Below are 26,281 nucleotides of genomic sequence, written 5' to 3'. Positions count from 1 at the left end.
AAAAAAAAAAGAAAGGAAAGATAACCGCTCAGTAGTATTCAAAGAGCCTCCTCACTGAATCCAAACCATGGGTGCCGCCTAGCTATGACTAAGCACTGAAGCTACAGTGCGAAACGCGTTGGTTTTTGTTCCAATTTTTGCTGTGGCATGTTTATTTTGTGATCTATTTTAATAAAAGGAAAGTTTTTGGAGTGCGGCTGTCCAAGTTCCCTTTCGTTTTTGAGAAAAAAATAGCTTTTGTTTATTGGGGATATTTATTAAAGCAAAAAGTATAAAATAATGTTTTTTTTTTTTCAAAATTGTCGCTCTATTTTTACTTATAGCACAAAAGATAAAAACCGCAGAGGTGATCAAATACCCCTAAAAGAAAGCTCTATTTGTGGGGGGAAAAAAGGATGTCAATTTTGTTTTGGAGCCACGTCGCACGACCGCGCAATTGTCAGTTAAAGCGGCGCAGTGTTGAATCACAAAAAGTGGCCCGGTCATTTGGCAGCCAAATGGTCCGGGCTGAAGTGGTTAACATTTTTTTTTCCTCAGTTTAGGCCGATACGTATTCTTCTACATATTTTTGGTTAAAAAAAAAAAACGCAATAAGCGTTTATTGATTGGTTTGCGCAAAAGATATAGCGTCTACAAAATAGGGGATAGTTTTATGACATTTTTATTAATATTTTTTTTTTACTAGTAATGTCGGTGATCAGCGATTTTTATCATGACTGTGACATTATGGCGGACACTTTTGACACATTTTTGGGACCATAGTCATTTTTACAGCGATTAGTGCTATAAAAATGCACTGATTACTGTAAAAAAAAACACTGGCAGTGAAGGGGTTAACCTGTAGGGAGTGTTAAAGGGGTTAAGGTTGTCCTAGGGAGTGATTCTAACTGTTAGGGGGGCGTGGCTATGACTGACACGTCACTGATCGCTGCTCCCGATGAGAGGGAGCATTCGATCAGTGACATGTCACTAGGCATGATCCACAAAAGGATTACGCAATAGATACGCCGGCGTAATTTTAAAATTGCCGCGTCGTGTCTTTGTTTTGTATCTACAAAACAAAGATCCGACGGCATCTCGGAGCGATCCGACAGGCGTACGTCTTAGTACGCCGTCGGATCTTAAGGTGCAATATTTCGGCGGTCGCTAGGTGGCGTTCCCGTAAAATTCCGCGTTGAGTATGCAAATTAGCTATTTACAGAGATCCACGAACGTACGTCCGGCCAGCGCATTTTTTTTTTTACGTCGTTTTCGTTCGGCTTTTTCCGGCGTATAGTTAAAGCTGCTATATGGTGGCGTACTCAATGTTAAGTATGGCCGTCGTTCCCGCGTACAATTTTTTTAATTTTTTACGTTGTTTGCGAATAGGGATTTGCGTAGAATGACGTCACAGTCGTGAGCATTGGCTTGTTCCGGGTTAATTTCCAGCATGCGCACTGGGATACCCCCACGGACGGCGCAGTGCAAAAAAAACGTTGTTTACGTCGGGTCACGGCGTATTAACATAAAACACGCCCCCCATTACATCCATTTGAATTCCGTGCCCTTACGCCGCCAAAGATACACTACGCCGCCGTAACTTACGGCGCAAATTCGTTGAGGATTCGAAAAAAATAAAATAAGTTGCGGCGGCGTAGTGTATCTTACATACGCTGCGCCCGGCGGATTCTTTACGCGCAGGTACGTGGATCTGCCCCGTTGTGTTTACACTAGATCTACATTTATGGGTTTTTTTTTTAGAGTATGTTGACCACAAAAGCTTTTTCACTCGGGACAAGACCTTTGCGTCGTCCTCCGTCTGTTTGTACCCTGTCTCGACGATTTGATTCTGTATGGTTATTTCCTTCAAAAATAAACAGATATACGGATCTATACCAAATATATATTTTTTAAAAGCTTTATTTGTTATTTGCAGTGCACGTGTCCAGCATACCAGATAGACTGGTATAACAGTGTGTGTTGTTGGTATGATACTAATAAAGTTTGCACGAATTATCTTTTAATTATTGCATGGGTTCTTACCTATGCACCTTGGGGGTATGGCGACCAAATGATGGGGGGTATGGCAACCAAATGATGGGGGGGTATGGTCTCTGAATAAGGCTAATCATAGATGCAGAGGCCGTGTGTCTTTAGCCACTTAACGACCGGCTCCTGTAAATATATGTCGGCACTTTAAAGATGGATATCTCGGTAACGGCAGCAGCTGCTGCCACCACAACCGAGATATCCATCTTTTCAGTGGCTGGTCCTGTTTAAGATAAAGGTGGTCTCTGCGGCGGATTCGCTGCGAGATCACCATTATCGCCGCTTACCGGAGCCGCGGAGGCGATCAGGTCAGGGAGGGAGAGGGGGAATAGATGGAGTGGAGGGAGAGGGGGATATAGAGGGATTGGGGAGAGAGAGGAGAGGAGGGAGGGGGATATAGAGGAATTGGAGAGAGAGGGAGGGAGGGTGAGGGGGATATAGAGGGAGTGGAGAGAGAGGAGGGAGGGAGAGGGGGAATAGATGGAGTTGAGAGAGAAGAGAGGGGGCTATAGAGGGATTGGAGAGAGGATGGAGGGAGAGGGAGATATAGAGGGAGTGGAGAGAGAGGAGAGGGGGATATAAAGGGATTGGAGAGGAGGGAGGGAGAGGGGGATATAGAGAGAGGGGCATATGAGGAGGGGAGAGGGGCATATAGAGAGATTGGGGAGGGAGAGGGGGATATAGAGGGAGTGGAGAGAGAGGGGGATATAGAGGGATTGGAGAGGGGGAATAGATGGAGTGGAGAGAGAGGAGAGGGGGATATAGAGGGATTGGGGAGGGAGAGGGGGATATAGAGGAAGTGGAGAGAGAGGAGAGGGGATGGAGAGGGAAGGAGAGGAGGGAGAGGGGGATATAGAGGGATTGGATAGAGAGGGAGGGGAGAGGGGGATATAAAGGGATAGGGGAGAGGGGGATATAAAGGGATAGGAGGGAGAGGGGGATATAGAGGGAGTGGAGAGAGGGGGATATAGAGGGAGAGGGGGAATAGATGGAGTGGAGAGAGGGGGATATAGAGGGATTGGAGAGGGGGATATAGAGGGAGAGGGGGAATAGATGGAGTTGAGAGGGGGATATAGAGGGATTGGAGAGAGGAGAGGGGGATATAGAGGGATTGGAGAGAGAGAGAGGGAATGAGAGGAGGGGGAATAGATGGAGTGGAGAAAGAGGAGAGGGGGATATAGAGGGATTGGAGAGAGGGAAGGAGAGGGGGGTATAGGGGGAGTGGAGAGAGAGGAGGGGGAATAGATGGAGAGGAGAGGGGGATATAGAGGGATTGGAGAGAGAGGGAAGAAGAGGAGGGAGGGGGATATAGAGGGAGTGGAGAGAGAGGAGGGAGGGAGAGGGGGAATAGATGGAGTGGAGAGAGAGGAGAGGGGGATATAGAGGGATTGGAGAGAGAGGGAAGGAGAGGAGGGAGGGGGATATAGAGGGATTGGAGAGGAGGGAGAGGGGGATATAGAGGGAGAGGGGGAATAGATGGAGTGGAGAGAGAGGAGAGGGGGATATAGAGGGATTGGAGAGAGAGATGGGAGGAGGGAGGGAGAGGGGGATATAGAGGGATTGGAGAGGAGGGAGAGGGGATATAGAGGGATTGGAGAGGGGATATAGAGGGATTGGAGAGGGGGATATAGAGGGATTGGTGAGGAGGGAGAGGGGATATAGAGGTGAGGGAGTCAAGAGAGAGAGACGGGAGGAGAGGAGGGAGGGAGAGGGGGATATAGAGGGATTGGAGAGAGGAGAGAAAGATGGGAGGAGAGGGGGATATAGAGGGATTGGAGAGAGAGAGAGAGATGGGAGGAGAGGGGGATATAGAGGGATTGGAGAGAGAGAGAGATGGGAGGAGAGGAGGGAGAGGGGGATATAGAGGGATTGGAGAGGAGGGAGGGAGAGGGGGATATAGAGGGATTGGAGTGAGAGAGAGAGAGATGGGAGCAGAGGGGGATATAGAGGGATTGGAGAGAGAGAGAGATGGGAGGAGAGGAGGGGGATATAAAGGGATTGGAGAGAGAGAGAGATGGGAGGAGAGGGGATATAGAGGGATTGGAGAGAGAGAGAGAGAGATGGGAGGAGAGGGGGATATAGAGGGATTGGAGAGAGAGAGAGAGAGATGGGAGGAGAGGAGGGAGAGGGGGATATAGAGGGATTGGAGAGAGAGAGAGAGATGGGAGGAGAGGGGGATATAGAGGGATTGGAGAGGGGGATATAGAGGGATTGGAGAGAGAGAGAGAGATGGGAGGAGAGGGGGATATAGAGGGATTGGAGAGGGGGATATAGAGGGATTGGAGAGAGAGAGAGATGGGAGGAGAGGAGGGAGAGGGGGATATAGAGGGATTGGAGAGGGGGATATAGAGGGATTGGAGAGAGAGAGAGAGATGGGAGGAGAGGGGGATATAGAGGGATTGGAGAGGGGGATATAGAGGGATTGGAGAGAGAGAGAGATGGGAGGAGAGGAGGGAGAGGGGGATATAGAGGGATTGGAGAGGGGGATATAGAGGGATTGGAGAGAGAGAGAGAGGTGGGAGGAGAGGGGGATATAGAGGGATTGGAGAGGGGGATATAGAGGGATTGGAGAGAGAGAGAGATGGGAGGAGAGGAGGGAGAGGGGGATATAGAGGGATTGGAGAGGGGGATATAGAGGGATTGGAGAGAGAGAGAGAGATGGGAGGAGAGGGGGATATAGAGGGATTGGAGAGGGGGATATAGAGGGATTGGAGAGAGAGAGAGAGATGGGAGGAGAGGGGGATATAGAGGGATTGGAGAGGGGGATATAGAGGGATTGGAGAGAGAGAGAGATGGGAGGAGAGGAGGGAGAGGGGGATATAGAGGGATTGGAGAGGGGGATATAGAGGGATTGGAGAGAGAGAGAGAGATGGGAGGAGAGGGGGATATAGAGGGATGGGAGAGGGGGATATAGAGGGATTGGAGAGAGAGAGAGATGGGAGGAGAGGAGGGAGAGGGGGATATAGAGGGATTGGAGAGGGGGATATAGAGGGATTGGAGAGGGGGATATAGAGGGATTGGAGAGAGAGAGAGAGATGGGAGGAGAGGAGGGAGAGGGGGATATAGAGGGATCGGAGAGGAGAGAGGGAGAGTCTCTACTAGGTCATATTTGCATTACATCACTTCCACTCATTCAGAAATAGATCTACAAAAATCGATACTTTAATATAGAAAACAAATGAAAATTTGTTGATGTTCTTGCAATAATTTTATCTACAGCGATGGCTCAATGTAATGTGCTATTAAAAAACATTTCAATATTTTGTTTGATTTCTCGCTTAATTTTTTACTCATTTATGGCCAGCTTTGGCGCAAGTGAAAAAAGTACCACAGACAGAACTCATATGATTTTGTTGCAAGTGCACTAATACGGCTACAATCAACGCAAGTGTGCGTTAGAATCACCACCACTAGAGTCTTGCTTTGTGAGAAAATGAAGTGTCCTTGTGCTGGAGGGGTGTTGGCCATTTTGTTGTAGACCAGAGGAGGAGTTCTAGCGGTGTCTAAATTCCTAGAGGGGGTGTGATGTTGTAGAGAGTGTATCCAGTGAGGAGGAGATGATAACATCTTCTTCTTATGAGACAACGGGGTCCCAGCATTTGATGTGGACTGGGTGGGGAAGGTAAGGGGGGCATGAAACCTGAGCAGAGAGTACTACAGCGCGGGAACGTCAGCAACTGGGAAAGGTACGTATCCACAGAGCTTGCACTCTAATGTCCCACCACAGTCACTCACTATTATTATTCATTTATATAGCTCTGACATATACCGCAGAGCTGTACAGGGAACACTGAGCCCGTCACATCACTCTCTGTACCAAAGGAGCTTACACTCTAATATCCCAGGACAGTTACACACTATTATTATTATTATATATTTATATAGCTCTGACATATTCTGCAGCGCTATACAGAGAACTCTGAGCCAGTCATTTCATTCTCTGTACCAAAGGAACTTACACTCTAATATCCCAAAGCAGTCACATGCTTTTATTATTTTATATTTGTAGAGCTCTAAAATATACCACAGTGCTGTAAAGAGCACACTGAGCCATTCTCATCAGTCTTTGTATCAGAGGAGCTTGCACTCCACGGCAGAGGCGTTGCTAGGCGGGCGCGGGGGGTGCCAGAGGAGCGACACCCGTGGGTAGCAGCACGCACCTCTAACACCGCCCGCTACCCCCTGATTAGCTGTGCCTCGGCTGACGCCGCTGTGTACCTCAGTGGCGCGGACCGAAGCTGCCTCCTCCTCTGTTTACATCCACAGAGGAGGATGAGTCTACACTCGAGGGACAGACACACAGTGTGTGTATCTGTCAGCACTGTTCTGAGGTATGTAAGGGGGGGGGGGCGTCTATACTGCTGGCGGGGGCTGTACTGAGGGGGGGGTCTGTAATGCTGGGGGGTCTGCACTGGGGGTGTCTGTACTGAGGGGGGGCTGTAATGCTGGGGGAGACTGTACTGAGGGGGGTGTGCTGGGAGGTCTGCACTAGGGGGGTGTCTGCACTGAGGGGGGTCTGCACTGCTGGGGGTGTCTGTACTGAGGGAGGGTGTCTGTACTGAGGGAGGGTGTCTGTACTGAGGGAGGGTGTCTGTACTGATGGGGGTCTGCACTTGGGTGTGGGTGTCTGTACTGATGGGGGGTCTGCACTTGGGTGTGGGTGTCTGTACTGATGGGGGGTCTGCACTTGGGTGGGGGTTTCTGTACTGATGGGGGGTCTGTACTTAGGTGGGGGTGTCTGTACTGATGGGGTCTGCACTTGGGTGGGGGTGTCTGTACTGATGGGGGGTCTTCACTGAGGTGGGGGGTGTCTGTATTGATGGGGGGTCTGCACTTGGGTGGGGTGTCTGTACTGATGGGGGGTCTGCACTTGGGTGGGGGTGTCTGTACTGATAGGGGGTCTGCACTGATGGAGGGGTCTATACTGAGGGGGTCTGCACTGATGGAGGGGTCTATACTGAGGGGGAGGTCTATACTGAGGGAGGGGGTCTATATTGATGGAGGGGGTCTGTACTTGGTGAGGGGTCTGTACTGAGGGAGGGGGTCTGTACTGCGTGAGGGGGGTCTGTACTGCGTGAGGGGGGTCTGTACTGCGTGAGGGGGGTCTGTACTGAGGGGGGACTGTAGTTGGTGGGGGGGGGTGACACCATTTTTTTTCGCACCAGGTGCCACCAACCCTAGTGACGCCACTGCTCCACGGTCATCCTATTTATTACCAGGCTTCTGTTCTACAGGCTCCTCTTTATCTAACCACCTGAAAACTAGTATCAAACTCAGGGTTTGAATTCGGCAAAGCGACGTTAGTTCTTCCCGTTGCTAAAAAAAGGAACCGTATGATTTTTTCATTTTTAAACAATTTATTTATTACCCTTGTATTTTTCCATTATAGCTTAAGAGGAGTGGGAGTATATAGAAGGACACAAGGATCTCTACAAGGACGTCATGATGGAGAAGCGGCCGCCCCTCACATCACCGGGTAAGAGGAGACTTTCTTGTAAAGGAGAGAAGAGTATTGAGGATCCCCCTAGATACACACATCCTCTGATATAAAGACATAGAAACAATGTATTCAGTCAGTGTGTGTTTCCTACAGGTGGATCCAGTAATGGGAACCCACCTGAGAGATGTCCCCGTCCTCTGTATTCCCGGGACTCCACACAGGAACATCAGGAGATCCCTCCAGATGATAAGGTATGCAAATATTTTGAGTATAGTCCTCACATAAAATAATGTAAAAGACCATAATAAAGTACCATCATCCAAATTAATATAGGAGAACAGAGAAAGGGTTGAGAGTATAGGGGCAGTTGCTGAGGCTGGCCGTACACATATACCCACCCCGAAGGGTTATAATGGACTATCTCGATACTCACATACGACAAGGTTTTTTAAAAATAAGTTTAATACATATAAAATAATATACAGGAAAAAGGAAGAAAATTCGACAAAATATCAACCACTGTTGAAGTGGAGTATAGACAGTTCTTTCCTCAACAAGTTTCGTGGAATAGAACCGCTTCTTCAGGAGGATTTGTCTAAGTAGTACTTAGACAAATCCTCCTGAAGAAGTGGTTCCATTCCACGAAACTTGTTGAGGAAAGAACTGTCTATACTCCACTTCAACAGTGGTTGATATTTTGTTGAATTTTCTTGCTTTTTCCTGTATATTATTTTATATGTATTAAACGCATTTTTATACTAAAAAACCTTGTCGTATGTGAGTACCGAGATAGTCCATTATAACCCTTTGGGTGGGTATATGTGTACGGCCAGCCTCAGCAACTGCCCCTATACTCTCAACCCTTTCTCTGTTCTCCTAGGATGATAAGGTAGATGGAACCAAACCAGCACTCTGGTGTGCTTTTATAGCCTTTACTGTCTTTTAAAGGGTTGGTTCACCTTTACCAAAAAACTGTTTATGCAGGTAAGGGGCAGCCATAGATAAAAACAAACTGCAGCTAAATAATACCCTTTCTATAGGTGTAAGCTATTTATGTACCTCCTAAATCCTGGCCAAACTATGCTAGACTATGCTTGCCACCCCAGAGGTTTTTGTTGAACTACATTTCCCATGATGCTCCATTACAATGCAGAGTGCATGAGCATCATGGGAAATGTAGTTCCAACACATCTGGGGTGCCGAGGTTCGCCATCACTGTGCCAGGATGTTACTAAGACACTCTCAGCCATTACTGCTCGCCATCACAGGAGCAAACTCTTTCTCTGATTCAACCTCCCTCATAAGCACTATTTCTCCCCAGTCGCAGTAGCTCTTAGACATGTGCACTGCCGAAAAATTCATTTTTTTCATTTTCGTTTTATAAGTTTTTTTGCTTTTTTCGAAAATTCTGGAAATTCGAAAATTTGTCAATTCGGAATTCGAAAATCCAATTTTTGAAATTTCCCATTTTCGAATATTAGATTTTCGAATTTTGCAATTTCGAATCCTCAAAATTTTCAGATTTCCAAAATTACGAATTTACGAAATCCGGAAATTCGAAAATTTGAAATTTCGGAACTCCGAAAATCCCCAAATTTGGAAATTGAAAAAATTCTGAATTTTCGGAATTAACTAATATGTCAAAATTCCTTAAAAAACTAATTCGGAACGAAACGAATTGCACATGTCTAGTAGCTCTGAGCTCAGTGATGCGATGGAGGAGATATTGAACCTCACGTTCAGGGTTAGAAGAGCTCGCTCCTGTGATGATGGGGGTAAGCATCAATGGCTGGTACTCCGGGAGCATCTTAGCAATTACCTGGCAACTTTTTGGCCAGGATTCGGGAGGCCCACACCTATAGGAAGGGCATTATCCGACTTCAGTCAAAGCTGCACAGTTCACTTTAACCACTTCCATACCAGGGCACTTACGCACCTTCCCGAGCCAATTTTCAGCTTTCAGCACTGTCGCAATTTGAATGACAATTGCGCGGTCGTGCTACACTGTACCCAAATTACATTTTGATCATTTTGTTCCCACAAATAGAGCTTTCTTTTGGTGGTATTTGATCACCTCTGCGATTTTTATTTTTTACGTTTTTATTTTTTTTCTGTTATTTTTTTTGTAAATAAGTAAGTTTTCTTCTTCAATTATGGGCACTGATATGGCGGCACTGGTGGGCACCGATGGGCGTCACTGATGGGCACTGATAGGCGGCGCTGGTATGCTGCACTGATGGGCACTCATAGGTGGCATTTATGGGCACTCATAGGCGCACTGGGCACTCTTTGGCAGCACTGATGGGCGGCACTGATGGGCACTGATAGGTGAGCACTGGGCATAGATGGGCACTAAGGTGGCACTGATGGACACTGGGTGGCACTGATGGACACTGGGTGGCACTGAGGGGTGGTACTGATGGCATTGCTGGGCACAGTCAGTGCCCATGTTGCCAGTCAGTGCCCATTTGTGGGCACTGATTGGCATGATTGCATTAAAAACAATTTTTTTTTATATACATCTATTTGTGCTCTATTAAGCACTGGGGGGCACTCCCTGGTGGTCCAGTGTGGGGATCCGAGGGGGGGCTGTGCTGATAAACAATCAGCACGAACCCCCCCTGTCAGGAGAGCCGCCGATCGGCTCTGCTCTACTCGCGTCTGTCAGTCTGTCAGACGCGAGTGAGAAAGAGCCATCAACGGCTCTTCCTGTTTACATCGTGATCAGCCGTGATTGGACACGGCTGATCACGTGGTAAAGAGCCTCCGCCGGAGGCTCTTTACCGAGATCGGAGATGCAGGGTGTCAGACTGACACCCCGCATCACTGATCGGCGCGCGCCAGCATGAAATCCTGCAGGACGTCGATAGACGTCCAGTCAGGATTTCACAACCACTTCCTGGACGTCAATCTCCTATAGACCGGGCGGGAAGTGGTTAATCTACAAATGTTCCCTAGCTGCATATGAAGTTTCTTAGTAAAGGTGAACTAACACTTCTAAACGTATATTTTCCCCCCCCAGGCTGGAGGGTCCATTGTTGTTAAGGTTGAGCCCAAAGATGAAGAACAGTCGTATGTAAGGAGTGATAAATCATGTAAAGAGGAGGAAGTTCCTACAGAGATCAAAATAGGTGAGTGATAGACACGAAATCCAGAAATAGTTATTGAGCTCTGTACAAGAGAATTCACATGTAGTGACATCATAGGTGTGCGCAGCCTATTGCATTAGGCCGGGTTCACAATCCCGCCACAAGCGGCGCACAGCAGGGGTCCGGTGCGTGCTGGTTCACCGGTTCAGGTCCAATTTCAGCCCTAATTTTGAGCTGAAATCGAACCTAAAACGCACCAAAAAAGCATGCGTTTTTCAGGCACACCGCACAGGACCCGCTGCGAAGATATGTGAACCGGCTCCATAGGGAGCCCGTCACATTCTCCTGCTATGCGAATTGAATGCGGAGAATATCTGTTCATTCACAAATGGAAGCATAGTAAACACAGCTTACTAGGCTTCAGTTATGAATGAACACAGTGATTGATTTGTACAGATATTTCCATTATGAATGAACACGGTAAGTGATTGGTTCATGAAGAAAAGGAAGGGGCTATTAAATTACATACTTACAGGCCCCTGTGCCATCAATTGTCGCCACTGTGCCATCAATTGGTCCCCCTGTGCCATCAAACGCAGCCACTGTGCCCATCAATTGTTGCCACTGTGCCCATCAATTGCCGCCAGTTTGCCCCCGTAAAATGCCACTAGATTTCCCCCTTAAATACCGCCAGATTGCACCCTAAAATGCCGCCAATTTGCCCCCCCATTCGGCACTTACCTTTCTCGGGTCAGCCATCTTCCTCCATGTTCCCTCGATGTCTTCTCCCGCCCTCGATGTCGCTTCAGCCAATCGGTGAACCTGATTGGCTGAGACTCATGTCAGTGTTAACCAGGGGATGCACACCCTGTGTGCCCTCTGGTTAACCATTTGGAAGCTGATTAGAGCCCACAGGCTGTAATCGGGAAGCCTATCAGAGCCGCTGGCTCTGATAGACACTTTCAAAACACACCCACCACTGTTATTCAGATGGCCGGCGCTCAACAGGGGGCCATCTGAATCTATGTATTGTTGAGTGACGGGTGCAGGAGAGAGGGGGCGGCGCTCCTGCGCCCACTGTGGACCCACCGCCACTGCTTGGATCCCATTTGGCTTCATGCGATTTCTGCTTCTGACCCTGTTTAGAGTTTGGAGCAAAAATAAAAAACGGGAGGGGGGCCAGCCGGGCCTGCAAGGGGCTCTGGGGACCATCGGACGCTTACAGGTGTAATGCAAAAAAACGGGAGGGGGGCCAGCCGGGCCTGCAAGGGGCTCTGGGGTCCATCGGACGCTTACAGGTGTAATGCAAAAAAACGGGAGGGGGGCCAGCCGGGCCCCTGGGGACCATCAGGCCCCTTACAGGTGTAATGCCTGTACCCCCCTGATGGCGGCCCTGAGTACAGATGAGTACTTGGAAATGGTTTAATGACACCTATCTGATATTTATTCTACAGATGGATCCAGTAACAGGAATACCCCAGAAAGAGGTCCCTGTCCTCTGTATTCCTGGGAATCCAAACAGGAACATCAGGAGATCCCTCAAGACAATGAGGTATGTCAATCCAAGAACCTGGCAAAAGACTATATTGAATATAATGTGTAAGACTCTGCTCAAAACCATACCCAGTGCTCATAGAATATGTTAGATTATGTGGCCTCAGCCAGTGCCCCCCTAGCTTGAGTAGCCTGCTGTAGCCAATTGTGAGCCAGGTCTTTTCATCCTACATCAGGGAATGACCTCACAAATGCTCCTTTGGCTGATTGGACACAATCCAAAATATCATGGAAAGCCTTCCCAGAATAATGGAGAGTGTTATAGATCAGGGGTCTACAAACTTTCTAACCAAAGAGACAGTTTACTGTGCTTCAGGACTTTAGGGGGGCCGGACTGTGGCCAGTGGGAGTAGAAATTGTCCGGGCATCTGTGTGATTAAACAATTCATGTTTGGTATTAGGGGCAGGAATAGTGTCCCATCATTGGTGTCAGTGGGAGGAATAGTGTCCCATCATTGGTGTCAGTGGGAGGAATAGTGTCCCATCATTGGTGTCAGTGGGAGGAATAGTGTCCCATCATTGGTGTCAGTGGGAGGAATAGTAACCCATCGTCATTGTTAGTTGGAGGAATAGTGCCCCATCATTGGTGTCAGTGGGAGAAATAGTGTCCCATCATTGGTGTCAGTGGGAGGAATAGTGTCCCATCATTGGTGTCAGTGGGAGGAATAGTAACCCATCGTCATTGTTAGTTGGAGGAATAGTGCCCCATCATTGGTGCCTGTGGGAGGAATAGTGCTCCATCATTGGTGTCAGTGGGAGGAATAGAGCTCCATCATTGGTGTCAGTGGAAATAATAGAGCTCCATCATTGGTGTCAGTGGGAGGAATAGTCCCTCATCATTGGTGTCAGTGGGAGGAATAGTCCCTCATCATTGGTGTCAGTGGGAGGAATAGTGCTCCATCATTGGTGTCAGTGGGAGGAATAGTCCCTCATCATTGGTGTCAGTGGGAAGAATAGTGCCCCATCATTGGTGTCAGTGGAAGGAATAGTCCCTCATCATTGGTGTCAGTGGAAGAAATAGTGTCCTGTCATTGCTGTCAGTGGAAGGAATTGTGTCCCAACATTGGTGTCAGTGGAAGGAATAGTGCTCCAACATTGGTGTCAGTGGAAGGAATAGTCCCTCATCAGTGGTGTCAGTGGAAGGAATTGTGTCCCATCATTGGTGTCAGTGGGAAATCACCATCAACATTCCTAACTATATGTATCCATACTTAAAAAAAGTGCAATGGCCTACAAACTGCTCTGTCTTATCTAGGCTAAAGATTTTGTGGTCATTAAAGTTGAAGACGTGGACGATGATGACTTATACAGCAGTCGCGATGCACGCGGTAAGTTAAAAGTGACTAATACTGGGTCGAAAGACATGTCTTCATCATTGCCATCCTGTGTAAACCCAAATGATCCAGAAAAAGAAAAAAATATATTTTTAGCAGACACCATATAGAATAAAGTGGCGGTCATTGCAACTTTTTATCTCGCACAGGATTTGCGCAATAATTTTTCAAACGCCTTTTTTTTTTTGGAAGAAAAATACGGTTTCATGAATTAAAAAATAACAAAACAGTAAAGTTATCCCAATTTTTTGGTATAATGTGAAAGATGAAGTTACGCCAAGTAAATAGATACCTAACTTGTCATGCTGTAAACTTGCGCACACTCATGCAGGTTACCAGTTTAGAGTTACAGAGGAGGTCTAGTGCTAGAATTATTGCTCTCGCTCTAACGCACGTGACGATACCTCACATGTGTGGTTTGAACGGCATTTACATATGTGGGCGGGGCTTACGTGTGCATTCGCTTCTGAGCGCATGCTACCGGGGACAGGGGCGTTTTAATTTTTTTTTTACTTAATTTTTTTATTTTTACACTTTATTTTTACTTTTTTTTATCACTTTTATTCCTATTACAAGGAATGTAAACATCCCTTGTAATAGGAATCAGTGTGACAGGTCCTCTTTATGGAGGGATGCGGGGTGGTCAATAAGACCCCACATCTCTCCTCCCGGCTGGAAAGCATGAGATCGAGAAAATAAATTCACAGATCTCATGTTTTCAGCCACGATTGCGCCTTTGTTTACTTCCGGGTACCTGGGCGTGACGTCATAACGTCGCGCACGGGCCTCCGACGGCCATGGAGATGACCGGTGACCATCTGGTCACCGGAAATCTCTATCCTCCCCATCCGGCGGCGGGTGATTCGTTCTCCGGGCCTCCGATGGCACAGGAGAGCCCCGAGAAGCACCGGATGGCGGCGGGAGGAGGGGGATGTCCCCTCCCGCCACCTATAAGATGATCAAGCGGTGGTGTCACTGAAATTAAGATTTCATATATATGTATGTTTACAACATTTGATATGTGTTAACTGACAAAAATAAGCGCTACACTTTTTCCTATTTACAAGTGTAGCACTACCCCCGAAGGAGCTGCTGGTTTAGATTTGGGCCTGCACTCTGCCTGTCAACCCCCGCTTAATTTGGCTCGAGCCCCCCTTGGCACAAATGGACAATAATGTAATTGTGGACCCGAATGGTTATAGGGATCCACAATTGTACCATACAACAATAAATGCAGTCAAATATTGTTACCTTGATGTTGTTCACCTGCCACACAGCTGCTACAGACAGGGTGCCATATTCCCGTAGTTTTTGGGCGGGCGGCGCGTAAGCCATTTATACTCCGCCGCCCCAACCTACAGGAGCAAGTGCTGTATTCCCCAAACACTTGCTCCGTAGTTTGGGGCGGCGTAGTGTATTTGGGCCGGCGTATCCCCGCGTAAATCCAAGGGGGCGGCTTCTATTTAAATTAAGTGCACCCCCGATTCTAACGAACTGCGCATGCGCCGGGCTTAAAATAGCCCAGTGCGCATGCTCCAGTTCTCGGCGTAAAAACGTCAATGACACCGACATGTGCGTCATTGACGTAAAGTCGTATTCAAGAACGACTTAGTAAAACGACGTACCCGACGGGAAAACACGACGCGGACCCGACGCCATACTTAACATGGCCTACGTGGGACTGGCGTAAGGTTACCCCTCATATAGCAGGGGTAACCTTACACCTACGACGTAAGCGACGGTTACGCGACGCAAATTTGTTCGGGAATCGGTGTATCAGGCTCATTTGCATAAACAAATGAGACCTGAAAGTAAACGCCACCTAGCGGCCGGCGGAGTAATTACATTTAAGATCTGACAGTGTAAGTGACTTACACATGTCGGATCTTAAGCGTATCAATGCGAAAATGATTCTAAGGCCCCATACTCACGAGCAAACATGTCTGCTGAAACTGGCCCGCAGGCCAGTTTCAGCAGACATGTTTGGTCGTGTGTGGGCGCGAGCGGGCCGAATTCCAGCAAACATTTGCCCGCCGGGCCTTTTCCCAGCGGGCAAATATTCCTGGACTTGTTTTAAAACAGCCCGCTGGAATTCAGCCCGCTCGGACATGTACGGTCGTCAGTACAGACCTACCGTACATGTCCAGGCGCCCGCCGTCCCTCGCATGCGTCGAATGACTTCGACGCATGCGTGGAAGCATTTTAAAGGCGGGCCGCCCACGTCGCCGCGTCATTGTCGCGGCGACACCGCGTCATCGACGCGGCGACACCGCGGACACGCCCCGCGTATTGTTTACGCGCGGACTTCTGTACGATGGTGTGTACAACCATCGTACAGAAGCCCTCTGGCAGACATGTATGGTGAAAACGGTCCGACGGACCGCTTTCACCATACATGTTTGTCCGTGTGTACCCGGCCTAAGAATCAGTCGCATAGGTACGCTGGCCAAAAAAGGGAGATACGATGGAGTATCCTGAGATACTCCATCGTAACTATACTCAGAATATGGCCCAAAGTCCCACACAAGATATGGCTTAACCAGTATTAAAAGGTTTACTTGGCAAAGAAATAGAACAAAGGTTATGCAAAGAACATTTAATACATACAGCTCTATACAATTGTCACTGGAATATAGCTAATTCAGGATATCCCTGCTATCAGACCCAAACGACCAGATCTGAGTGAGAATATGGTGGAGGAATCTCTCAATGCAGTGACATCAGCACTGGGACACCTCTCCGCCAGGTCTCGCATTAAAACAGCAAAATCACAATGCGGTACAAACAGTTGTATAAAAGAGACACATAAACTCCCAACTGTATGGCTCCCCCTAATGGACAGTCCAACTGATGTGTGTCCTGTAGTAACGACTTGTAGGAAAAGAGGAAACAGGCGCCTGTTCCTTTAAGAGTCAGTTAATCTTCCGCTAGCTTTGTTGGTGCACTTAATTATTTGTATTCCAATAACAGGGTGGAAGGAAAACAAATGCTTGATGCCCACAATGTAATAGTAAAGCTATTTCCCCAAGGCGTTGTATCGCTCTCAGGAAGCAGTGGGTTCCCACTTGCGGCGTTGCAGGTGCCGGCAAGCATAGGTGAAATCTATGGTAGTCACTCTCCTGTGATACAGTTAACTATGTTGTTGGGCAAGTGCCCACTCACCAGACAAGGCCTCGCTTCGCAGGTTTCCTCAGTCCACATCCTTCATTCAAGGATCGGTCTCTCTGTAGCGTAGGGCCTCTGGTCCTCTGCACGGCCCCTCTCTGGATACCAGTGATGAAGTGACTCTGACGGGAGGCGAGTTCAGGCGGTCTCTCTCCGGTCCTGTTACCAAAGATGTCCGCAAAGATCCCTCTCAGGCTAGGCGATTCATCCTCTCAGGGTAGGCCCAGGCTTCTCAGGCCTAGGCACACTTACAGCAGGATTTAACGCAGGCCTCCTGCTGGCTGGAAGGTGGCATCCCGAGAGAGCGGGCTGAGTCCACCCTTGCCTTAAATAACTCCTCCCATAAGGCTATGCCTGGCGTATTGCACCTTGGTAGTACAATGGCCTTGTGGGTGATGTAGTCTCAATTCTGCCCACATCAATACAGTCCCTGGGGTAGATTCAGGTACCGCTGCGCACTCCTTACGGAGGCGCAGCGTCCCGTTTTTTGCCCTGCGCCCCCGCAAATTATTTGCGCTACGCTTCATTCACGAAGCAGTAGCCACGTAATTTGCGTGGGCGCTCCTCAAAAATGCCCGGCATAATTTAAATAATCCCGTAGGGGGCGTGGATCATTTAAATTAGGCGCGTTCCCGCGCCGAACGTAGTTGCGCATGCTCCGTCGGGAAACTTTCCCGACGTGCATTGCGGCAAATGACGTCGCAAGGACGTCATTTGCTTCAAAGTGAACGTGAATGGCGTCCAGCGCCATTCACGATTCACTTACGCAAATAACGTAAAATTTAAACTTTGCGATGCGGGAACGACGGGTATACGTAGCATTGGCTGCCCCTGCTATTAGCAGGAGCAGCCTTACGCGAAACCCGATGTACGTAAACTGCGTACGCAGGGCTCGCGTAGGGTTGTGAATCGGCGTTAGTATGCAATTTGCATACTATACGCTGACCACAACGGGAACGCCACCCAGCGGCCAACGTAAGAATGCAGCCTACGATATCACGGCATAAGGAGCCTTATGCCAGTCATTTCTTAGGCTTCAGTCGGCGTAACGAGGTTCCTGAATCAGGAGCATTCGTAACGCCGGCGCAGGTAAGCCATTGCGGTGCGTAACTATGGTTACGCAGACGCAATTGCTCTTTGAATCTACCCCACTGTCTTTGGTACCACAAAGCCCATAATGCTTTGTCCATAGATAACCGGACCAAGCAAACTTTAATAATCTTAGCATGTAACAAACACCAGAGGGAGCCAACCTCTATTAAACACAAATTGTGGTTCGTAATATGCTTGCAATGGTAATACCTTGCTACACAAGAATTGTAAGACATTGTAAATTTCAAATTGAAGTTATTATTGTTCATAAACTCCAAAAATCTATATAGGTAGGCAGGCTCTGTGTTGGATTGGCTTGCAGTGATTATTATTTCGTTTTTTTCTTCCATGTCTTCTCCAGATACCCAACATGACAGGAAGAACCTTAAACATCCTAGGACCTCACGGGACAGTAACCTTACCGACACCGCCTTTGACCCCTCTGTACACCAGAGCCCCCGTCCCACAGCGAGTGATGTCAATGAGTTCTTCCCTTGCCATGAATGCGGCAGCAATTTCATTCAAAAGGCCGACCTTGTGTCACACCAGAAAACACATTCTGGCCAGGCCACCAGTGAGGGAGCCTTCCAATGCCTTGAATGCGGGAAGGCCTTCGACACGAAGCACAAGCTTATACAGCATCGCAGGATTCACACCAAGGACAAGCCATTTGCCTGCTCTGAATGTGGGAAGTGTTTCATCTGGAAGTCTCTTTTGGTCCGCCACCAAAAGGTACACAGGGATGAGAAACCATTCTCCTGCCCCGAGTGCGCAAAACGTTTCACCTGGAAGTCGAACCTGGTGGACCATCAAAGAATTCACCTGGCACAGAGGCCCTATGCCTGCTTTGAGTGCGGAAAGTGCTTTGGGACTAAGCTACACCTCAGCAAGCACCAACGCGTTCACACCGGCGTCAAGCCATATCCGTGCACAGAGTGCGGGAAATGTTTCTCGGAGGCGTCGTCCCTTGTTAAACATCGAGGCACGCACGCGGCTCAGAAACCTTTCTGCTGCCTTGAATGCGGGAAGTACTTTGCGTCAAAGTCCAACCTCCTTTGCCACCACCAAAGAAGCCACGCAGGAGAAAAACCATTCTCCTGCTCTGAGTGCGGCAAGCGATTTGCCAAGAAGCCGTGGCTGGTGGAGCACCAGAGGACCCACACCGGAGAAAAGCCATTTTCGTGCTCCAAATGCAGCAAGTGCTTTACGCAAATGTCCTCCCTGGCCAAGCACATGAAAATTCACACAGGGGAGAAGCCGTTCTCGTGTGCCGACTGCGGCAAGCGCTTTGCTGGGAAGCCCAATCTGGTCCTACACCAGAGAACGCACAGCGGCGAAAGGCCCTTCCCCTGCCCTGAGTGTGGCAGTTCCTTTGGCAAGAAGCAGTGCCTGGTCGAACACCTGCGCATTCACACAGGTGAGAAGCCATTCTCCTGTGCAGAGTGCGGGAAATGCTTCACGCAGAGGTCCAACCTCGTGAAGCACCGCAGGACTCACACCGGAGAAAAGCCTTACTCCTGTTCGGAGTGCAACAAGTCTTTTGCCAAGAAGTCCAGCCTAATTTGTCACCAAAAGAGTCGCTGTGGAGAGGTGCCTGTGTGACAGCCCAAAAGACCTTGAAGATTCCTTGCTGTAACCATGATGAGCAACCAAATATGGTGGGGATGGAGTTTTGACCCTCAGGCCTCTTTTTTTTTCGCCAGAAGATGCCATGGGTGCCCCCCAAGCAGTGCATAGTTCGCTGTACAGTGCTCCTATAGAGAGAATGGACACATCTCAGGAGATCGGACACCGTGCCCTGAAATAATTTACAGCTGGTGCCTAACTTTTATATCTGCCTTTTTCATTCTAGTCCTTTGGGTTGAGTTACTGTCCAAGATGCTGTATTCTTACCCACAATCTCCTGCTACTGTAAACACGGAATTGATGACGTAGTCAACACGGTTTTCCAGCAGGAGGCTAAACCTGAAAGGGCTTTTGTACTCAAAGGGGCAGATTCACATACCTCGGCGCATATTTCCGCCGGCGCAGCGTATCTAAGATACACTACGCCGCCGTAACTTTCTTTTTTTTTCGAATCCTCAAAGAATTTGCGCCGTAAGTTACGGCGGCGTAGTGTATCTTTGGCGGCGTAAGGGCGCGGAATTCAAATGTATGTGATGGGGGGCGTGTTTTATGTAAATACGTCGTGACCCGACGTAAACAACGTTTTTTTTTAACGGCGCATGCGCCGTCCGTGGGGGTATCCCAGTGCGCATGCTCGAAATTAAACCGAAACAAGCCAATGCTTACGACGGTGACGTCATTCTACGCAAATCTCTATTCGCGAACGACTTACGCAAACGACATAAAAAATTCAAAATGCGAGGCAGGAACGACGGCCATACTTAAAGCGGGGGTTCACCCTAATAAAACATTTTTTTTTTCTATCATTAAATTAGGCATAGTAGCGCGAGCTACAGTATGCCTGTATTGATTTTTTTAGCCCCGTACTCATTGTGCAATCCTATATAGAAGATTCCGACGCCCCGCGGGGAATGGGCGTTCCTATCAAGAGGGAGGATGATTGACGGCCGGCTATGGCACGTCACGCTTCTCCGGAAATAGCCGAAATAGGACTTGGCGCCTCACGGCGCCTGCGCATAGTCTGTGCGCAGGCACAGTATAGCGCCGTGAAGAGCCGAGACCTGTTCCGGCTATCTTCGGGGAGCGTGACGTGCCATAGCCGGCCGTCAATCATCCTCCCTCTTGATAGGAATGCCCATTCCCCGCGGGGAGTCGGAATATTCTATATAGGATTGCACAGTGAGTACCGGGCTAAAAAAATCAATACAGGCATACTGTAGCTCGCGCTACTATGCCTAATTTAATGCTAAAATGTTGTTAATGTGGGTGAACCACCGCTTTAACATTGAGTACGCCACCATATAGCAGGGGTAACTATACGCCGAAAAAAGCCGAACGCAAACAACGTAAAAAAAAGCGGCGTATCAAGAGATACGCCGGCGTAATTCTTTTGTGGATCTGCCCCAAAGACTTCAATCCCTTGGCTTCTCAAGAGGATCATACCTCCTAAAGCACATAAAGCAGATGGTTGCTGGTCTGTAAAAGCTCACAGACCATAAATCAGATGGTGAAATGTATAGTTTTAGGGGATCTGACACTACTGCAGAGAAGAGGCAACGTGGGACAGATCCAAGGCTTCAGATACTAATTCAAGCTACATTTACACTACACGATACAGTATTACTGAACTGCTCCACAGAATTATGGGTCGGTGCAGCAGCTGTTTCCAAAGAAGATGAAAAAAACCTTCTTATAAAAACTTTTTAACAGCGCTAGCTCCGACCTCTACAATGAAAATATGATGCAAAACCTCCCAAATATAAAGTGCATAACATCAACAAATAAATAACATCTAGTTTGCGCTTTTAAATAAAATGACAGGCGCTCTTTAAAATGACAATAAAATTTAAATTATATTGAAAAATGTGTAGTGTCCTATGTCAACCAAAAAGTCCAAAAACGTGTAGATATTCATCCAGAAAATGTATATTCTCTGAAAAAGAAAAATGTGAATCAAATTTCGATCTCGCTTCATCCACGTCATTGGTGGTGGATTGAAGTGGATGAAGCGAGATTGAAATGTGATTCACGTTGGAACACAACAAAGAAATAAACTTTTGATTGTACGTATATACTCGAGTATAAGTTTTTTTGTGCTGAAAATGCCCCCCTCGGTTTATACTCGAGTCCTCCCGGGCACTGCTATCTCCGGCGCTGTGACAGTCTAGTCGGCGGCCACGCAGTGTAACAACAAAGCCCCACCTTCTCCTCATCCTCGTCTGTGATAGGCTGAACACTGACTCACTGCTGGGAAACCGAGTCAGTGTTCCATTACCACGGACGAGGACGAGGATACGAAGGGCGACTACACTGTATGTCACTTCGCCGGAGATGATAAGGCTGCAGATGGACACCGGTACATGAGGCACGGAGTAGGTAGGGAGACATGAACATGCAGATGGATAGTGTGGCATGCAGATGGACACCGGTACATGAGGCACGGATCAGGTGGGGAGACTTGCACATGCAGATGGACACTGAGGCATGCAGATGGACACTAAGGCCGAGTACTCACGAGCAGACATGTCCGATGAAACCGGTCCGCGGACCGTTTTCATCGGACATGTCTGCCCGGGGACTTCTGTTCGATGGCTGTACACACCATCGAACAGAGGTCCGCGCGTAAACAATACGCGGGGCGTGTCCGCGGTGTCGCCGCGTCGATGACGCGGTGTCGCCGCGTTAATGATGCGGCGACGTGGGCGGCCTGCCTTTAAAATGCTTCCACGCATGCGTCTAAGTCATTCGACGCATGCGAGGGATGGCGGGCGGCCAGACATGTACGGTAGGTCTGTACAGACGACCGTACATGTCGGGGGGACAGGTTTGCAGCGGACTGTTTTAAAGCAAGTCCAGGAAACAGTTGTCCGCTGGAAACCTGTCCGATCCGCCCGAAAATGGTCCGCTCGGGCCTACACACGGCCAAACATGTCTGCTGAAACTGGTCTGCGGACCAGTTTCAGCAGACATGTTTGGTCGTGAGTACGGGGCCTCAGAGCCGGTTTTTACACAGGGGCGGCACGACTTTGGGGGCGACTCGGCCAGGCAACCTGAAGACGACTTCTAAGGCGACTTGCAAAATGACTTCTGTATAGAAGTCAATGCAAGTCGCCCAGAAGTCGTACAAGAACCTTTTTCTAAGTCGAAGCGACTTGCGTTGCTCCTATTAGAACGGTTCTATTCACTAGAATGGGACGCGACTTGTCAGGCGGCTGCGTCGCCTGACGAGTTGCCCCAGTGTGAACCGGGTCTAAGGCATGCAGATGGACACTAACGCATGCAGATGGACACTGAGGCTAGCAGATGGACAGTGAGGCATGCAGATGGACAGTGAGGCTAGCAGATGGACAGTGAGGCATGCAGATGGACAGTGAGGCATGCAGATGGACAGTGAGGCTAGCAGATGGACAGTGAGGCTAGCAGATGGACAGTGAGGCATGCAGATGGACAGTGAGGCATGCAGATGGACAGTGAGGCTAGCAGATGGACACTGAGGCATGCAGATGGACAGTGAGGCATGCAGATGGACAGTGAGGCATGCAGATGGACAGTGAGGCTAGCAGATGGACACTGAGGCATGCAGATGGACAGTGAGGCATGCAGATGGACAGTGAGGCATGCAGGGGAGATTTTGGATGGGAATTGGTTGACTATCCAGTATGCAAGCGTGTAACTATGGCCAGCGAATTAATATTTTAAAGGTCAGTAAAAACATTAAAATAAAATAAAAATTCACTATCTTGCTTTTGTTCACATTCCTCCCATTAAGGAGTCTTCACTTGCTGACTTTAGTGTAAAGAATTACAAAAATAGACAATTCAGCATAGCTCCCAACTGTCCCTGATTTGGAGCAATGTCCCTCTGTCCCCCTGATTTGTCCCTCATTTTGGTCTAATCTATATAGTCGTATATAAAATGCAATTTTTATCTATCAAAAAGAGTTTCCCAGTGCTAAACCTTTCATCCCAATTTCTAAATTGCTGCAATTGTACATTTTAAAAGCCAATATAAAGGAATAGTAGTGGTAAAAAAAAAAAGTAGGTGTCCCTCATTCCCATCTCAAAATGTTGGGAGGTACGATTCAGGCGCTTTGCAATGATTCTCAGTTCGCTGCTGGGAGGTGAAATGTAAGCACCAATGTTGGTGCCCAAGCATATCGATCCAACTACAAAAATCCTCAATGAAAGCGGTTTGGGATTTCTGTTAGGCCCTGTACACACGACCGAACTTGTCCGCTGAAACTGGTCCGCGGACCAGTTTCAGCAGACATGTTCGGTCGTGTGTACGGCCGACCAGACAATTGTCCGGCGGATCGGACAGGTTTCCAGCATGCTTAGCATGCTAAGAAACATGTCCGCTGGAAGCCTGTCCGTCGGACATGTTCGGTCGTCTGTACAGACTCACCGGACATGTCCGCTCGGCCGAAAGCCCTCGCATGCTTTGAAGTGATTCGACGCATGCGTGGAAGCATTGACCTTCCAGGGCCGCGCACGTCATCATCGCGGCGACGGCGCAGCACGTCACCGCGTATTCTGTCCGGGCGGATTTCTGTTTGATGGTGTGTACAATTATCAAACAGAAATCTCCGAGCGGACATGTCCGCTGAAAACGGTCCGCTCGTCTGTACGGGGCCTTAGGGTTGCCACCTTTTGTCAAACCCAATCGCATACTAGCACATTATGTGAAACTTACCTAAAAACAAAATCCTTCAGCGATGCGATGTAATCGCTGGAGGCAGCATCCATCTTCACTCAGCCTTCCTTCAGGGTCCGCAGACTCATCGCTCCCACGCATGCATGGAGGAGCCGTCATTCATGGCACAGGTATCTGAAGGAATGGCAGGGGTGGCTGTTCCTTCAGAGCGCATGAGTCAATGACGTCATTGGCTGCATGTAATGTAAATATCTCCTAAACGGTACATGTTTAGGAGATATTTACAGTACATATAGGCAAGTCTTATTATAGGCTTACCTATAGGTACAAATTATGCCTTTGAGTTTACTTCCTCTTCAAGAAAAACATACTTCAGCAATTGTCCGCATCCAGGAGAGAAGAGTACACGTGTGAACCGCAATTTTTTCACGCATTCTTCAGAAGTGGATCTATGCCTACCAAATTCAGACGATCGATGTTAGATGGTGAATGCAAGCTGCAGCTACAAAATCTCCTTATGTTAACATGCACACTCAAATTACCTACAAACAATCAAGTAGATGCCATTATTGCCTTCTTTATCCCACCATTCAACATCAGTTCCACCCCTACGTCTTTTTGCCGAGTCTTATTCCGGCCTTCTGGCTGGTGTTGGTGCTGTCCCTGTCGGCGATCTGGTTGGAGGAGTTGGCGTAGCCCTGTAGATGAGGCGGGGTGAGGCCATGTAAATCTGCCGGATTGATGGGGGCATGGAGGGGCTAGTATCGGTGGAGGCTTCTATCAAAGGGGGCAGCTCTCCCTGAGAAAACCTTGAAGGGCTCTTTAACCACTTAACCCCCGGACCATATTGCTGCCCAAAGACCAGAGCACTTTTTGCGATTCGGGACTGCGCCGCTTTAACTGACAATTGCGTGGTCGTGCAACGTGGCTCCCAAACAAAATTGGCGTGATTTTTTTCCCACAAATAGAGCTTTCTTTTGGTGGTATTTGATCACCTCTGCGGTGTTTATTTTTTGCGCTATAAACAAAAATAGAGCGACAATTTTGAAAAAAATGAATATTTTTTTGCTATAATAAATATCCCCCAAAAATATATAAAAAAAACTTTTTTTTTTCCTCAGTTTAGGCCGATACGTATTCTTCTACATATTTTTGTAAAAAAAAAAAATCGCAATAAGCGTTTATTGATTGGTTTGCGCAAAAGTTATAGCGTTTACAAAATAGGGGGTATTTTTATGGCATTTTTATTAATATATTTTTTTTACTAGTAATGGCGGCGATCAGCGATTTTTTTTCGGTACTGCGACATTATGTCGGACACTTCGGACACTTTTGACACATTTTTGGGACCATTGCCATTTTTATAGCGATCAGTGCTATAAAAATGCATTGGATTACTATAAAAATGCCACTGGCAGTGAAGGGGTTAACACTAGGGGGCGGGGAAGGGGTTAAGTATGTCCCTGGGTGTGTTCTTACTGTGTGTGGGGGGGTGGCCTCACTAGGGGAAACACTGATCCTCTGTTCATACATTGTACAAACAGAGGATCAGCATTTCCCCCCCTGACAGGACCGGGAGCTGTGTGTTTACACACACAGCTCCCGTTCCCCGCTCTGTAACGAGCAATCGCAGGTGCCCGGCGGCGATCGAGCCCGCCAGGCACACGCACAGGAGTCGGGGGCGAGCGGGGGGCGCACGCGCGCCTCCGGCGGCGTGCACGCGCCCCTAGTGGCCGCTCGAAGAGCCGACGTAATATGACGGGCTCTCGCCCAGGAGAGCCGACCTGCCGCCGTAGAATGACGGCGGCTGGTCGGCTAGTAGTTAACTGGCAGGGAGGGAGGGCTGCACTGATCCTGTGGGGGGGTCGCATAGGAACTAGAAAGCCTATGGTGTATGTGCCCCTGGAGTGGCAGTGCAGGGGTGCCAAAAGATCACTGTGAGTGAGGCACCATGGTCACTACACCAGAACACGCTTTTTTAGCACCTGCCTTCTGGGCTGGGCCTTTTGGCTGGGACCGGAGGAATTTTTTATTCCTGGCCAGAGGGCCTGGCCATTGTATTGCACATTGGCCACCTTTCACTCTCCTCTCCCACTTTATTTTATTTATTCCTTTTGTATGTCCCTTTTTTTATTTTTATGTTTGTACACGGTTTTTGCACTGTGTGACCGGTAGGGTATAGGTCCTCGGGCCTGCCCTAAAAGTCTTGGGAGGGGGTGGACATGGCCTTCTGGCTTAGTTCGCCCTCTCTCATGGGGTCTCCCTTAGGGGGAGCCCCACTTAGTACTTGGGTGGGTCTG

At 48.4% G+C, this 26,281-nt stretch overlaps 2 protein-coding genes across 7 annotated transcripts in view; both read left to right on the top strand.

The window, feature by feature from the left end:
- LOC120909855 (zinc finger protein 436-like) overlaps positions 1-26,281 on the top strand; it is an 865,309-nt gene that overhangs the window by 161,563 nt on the left and 677,465 nt on the right. The gene's annotated exons all lie outside the window — the stretch shown is intronic.
- Positions 17,746-19,750, top strand: LOC120909922 (gastrula zinc finger protein XlCGF26.1-like). The gene has a single exon (XM_040321740.1). It carries the CDS (start codon positions 18,051-18,053, stop codon positions 19,302-19,304), a length of 1,254 nt encoding a protein of 417 aa, XP_040177674.1. The 5' UTR covers positions 17,746-18,050; the 3' UTR covers positions 19,305-19,750.

This window comes from Rana temporaria, chromosome 8, assembly GCF_905171775.1.
Source record: "Rana temporaria chromosome 8, aRanTem1.1, whole genome shotgun sequence".
Classification (NCBI taxonomy): domain Eukaryota; kingdom Metazoa; phylum Chordata; class Amphibia; order Anura; family Ranidae; genus Rana; species Rana temporaria.
Note: the sequence above shows the minus strand (reverse complement) of the source record. Positions and strands in the feature narration are given on the sequence as shown.

Excerpts from the sequence above, each read along its gene's own strand:
- LOC120909922 (XM_040321740.1), top strand. The coding sequence starts at position 18,051 with ATGTCTTCTCCAGATACCCAACATGACAGGAAGAACCTTAAACATCCT.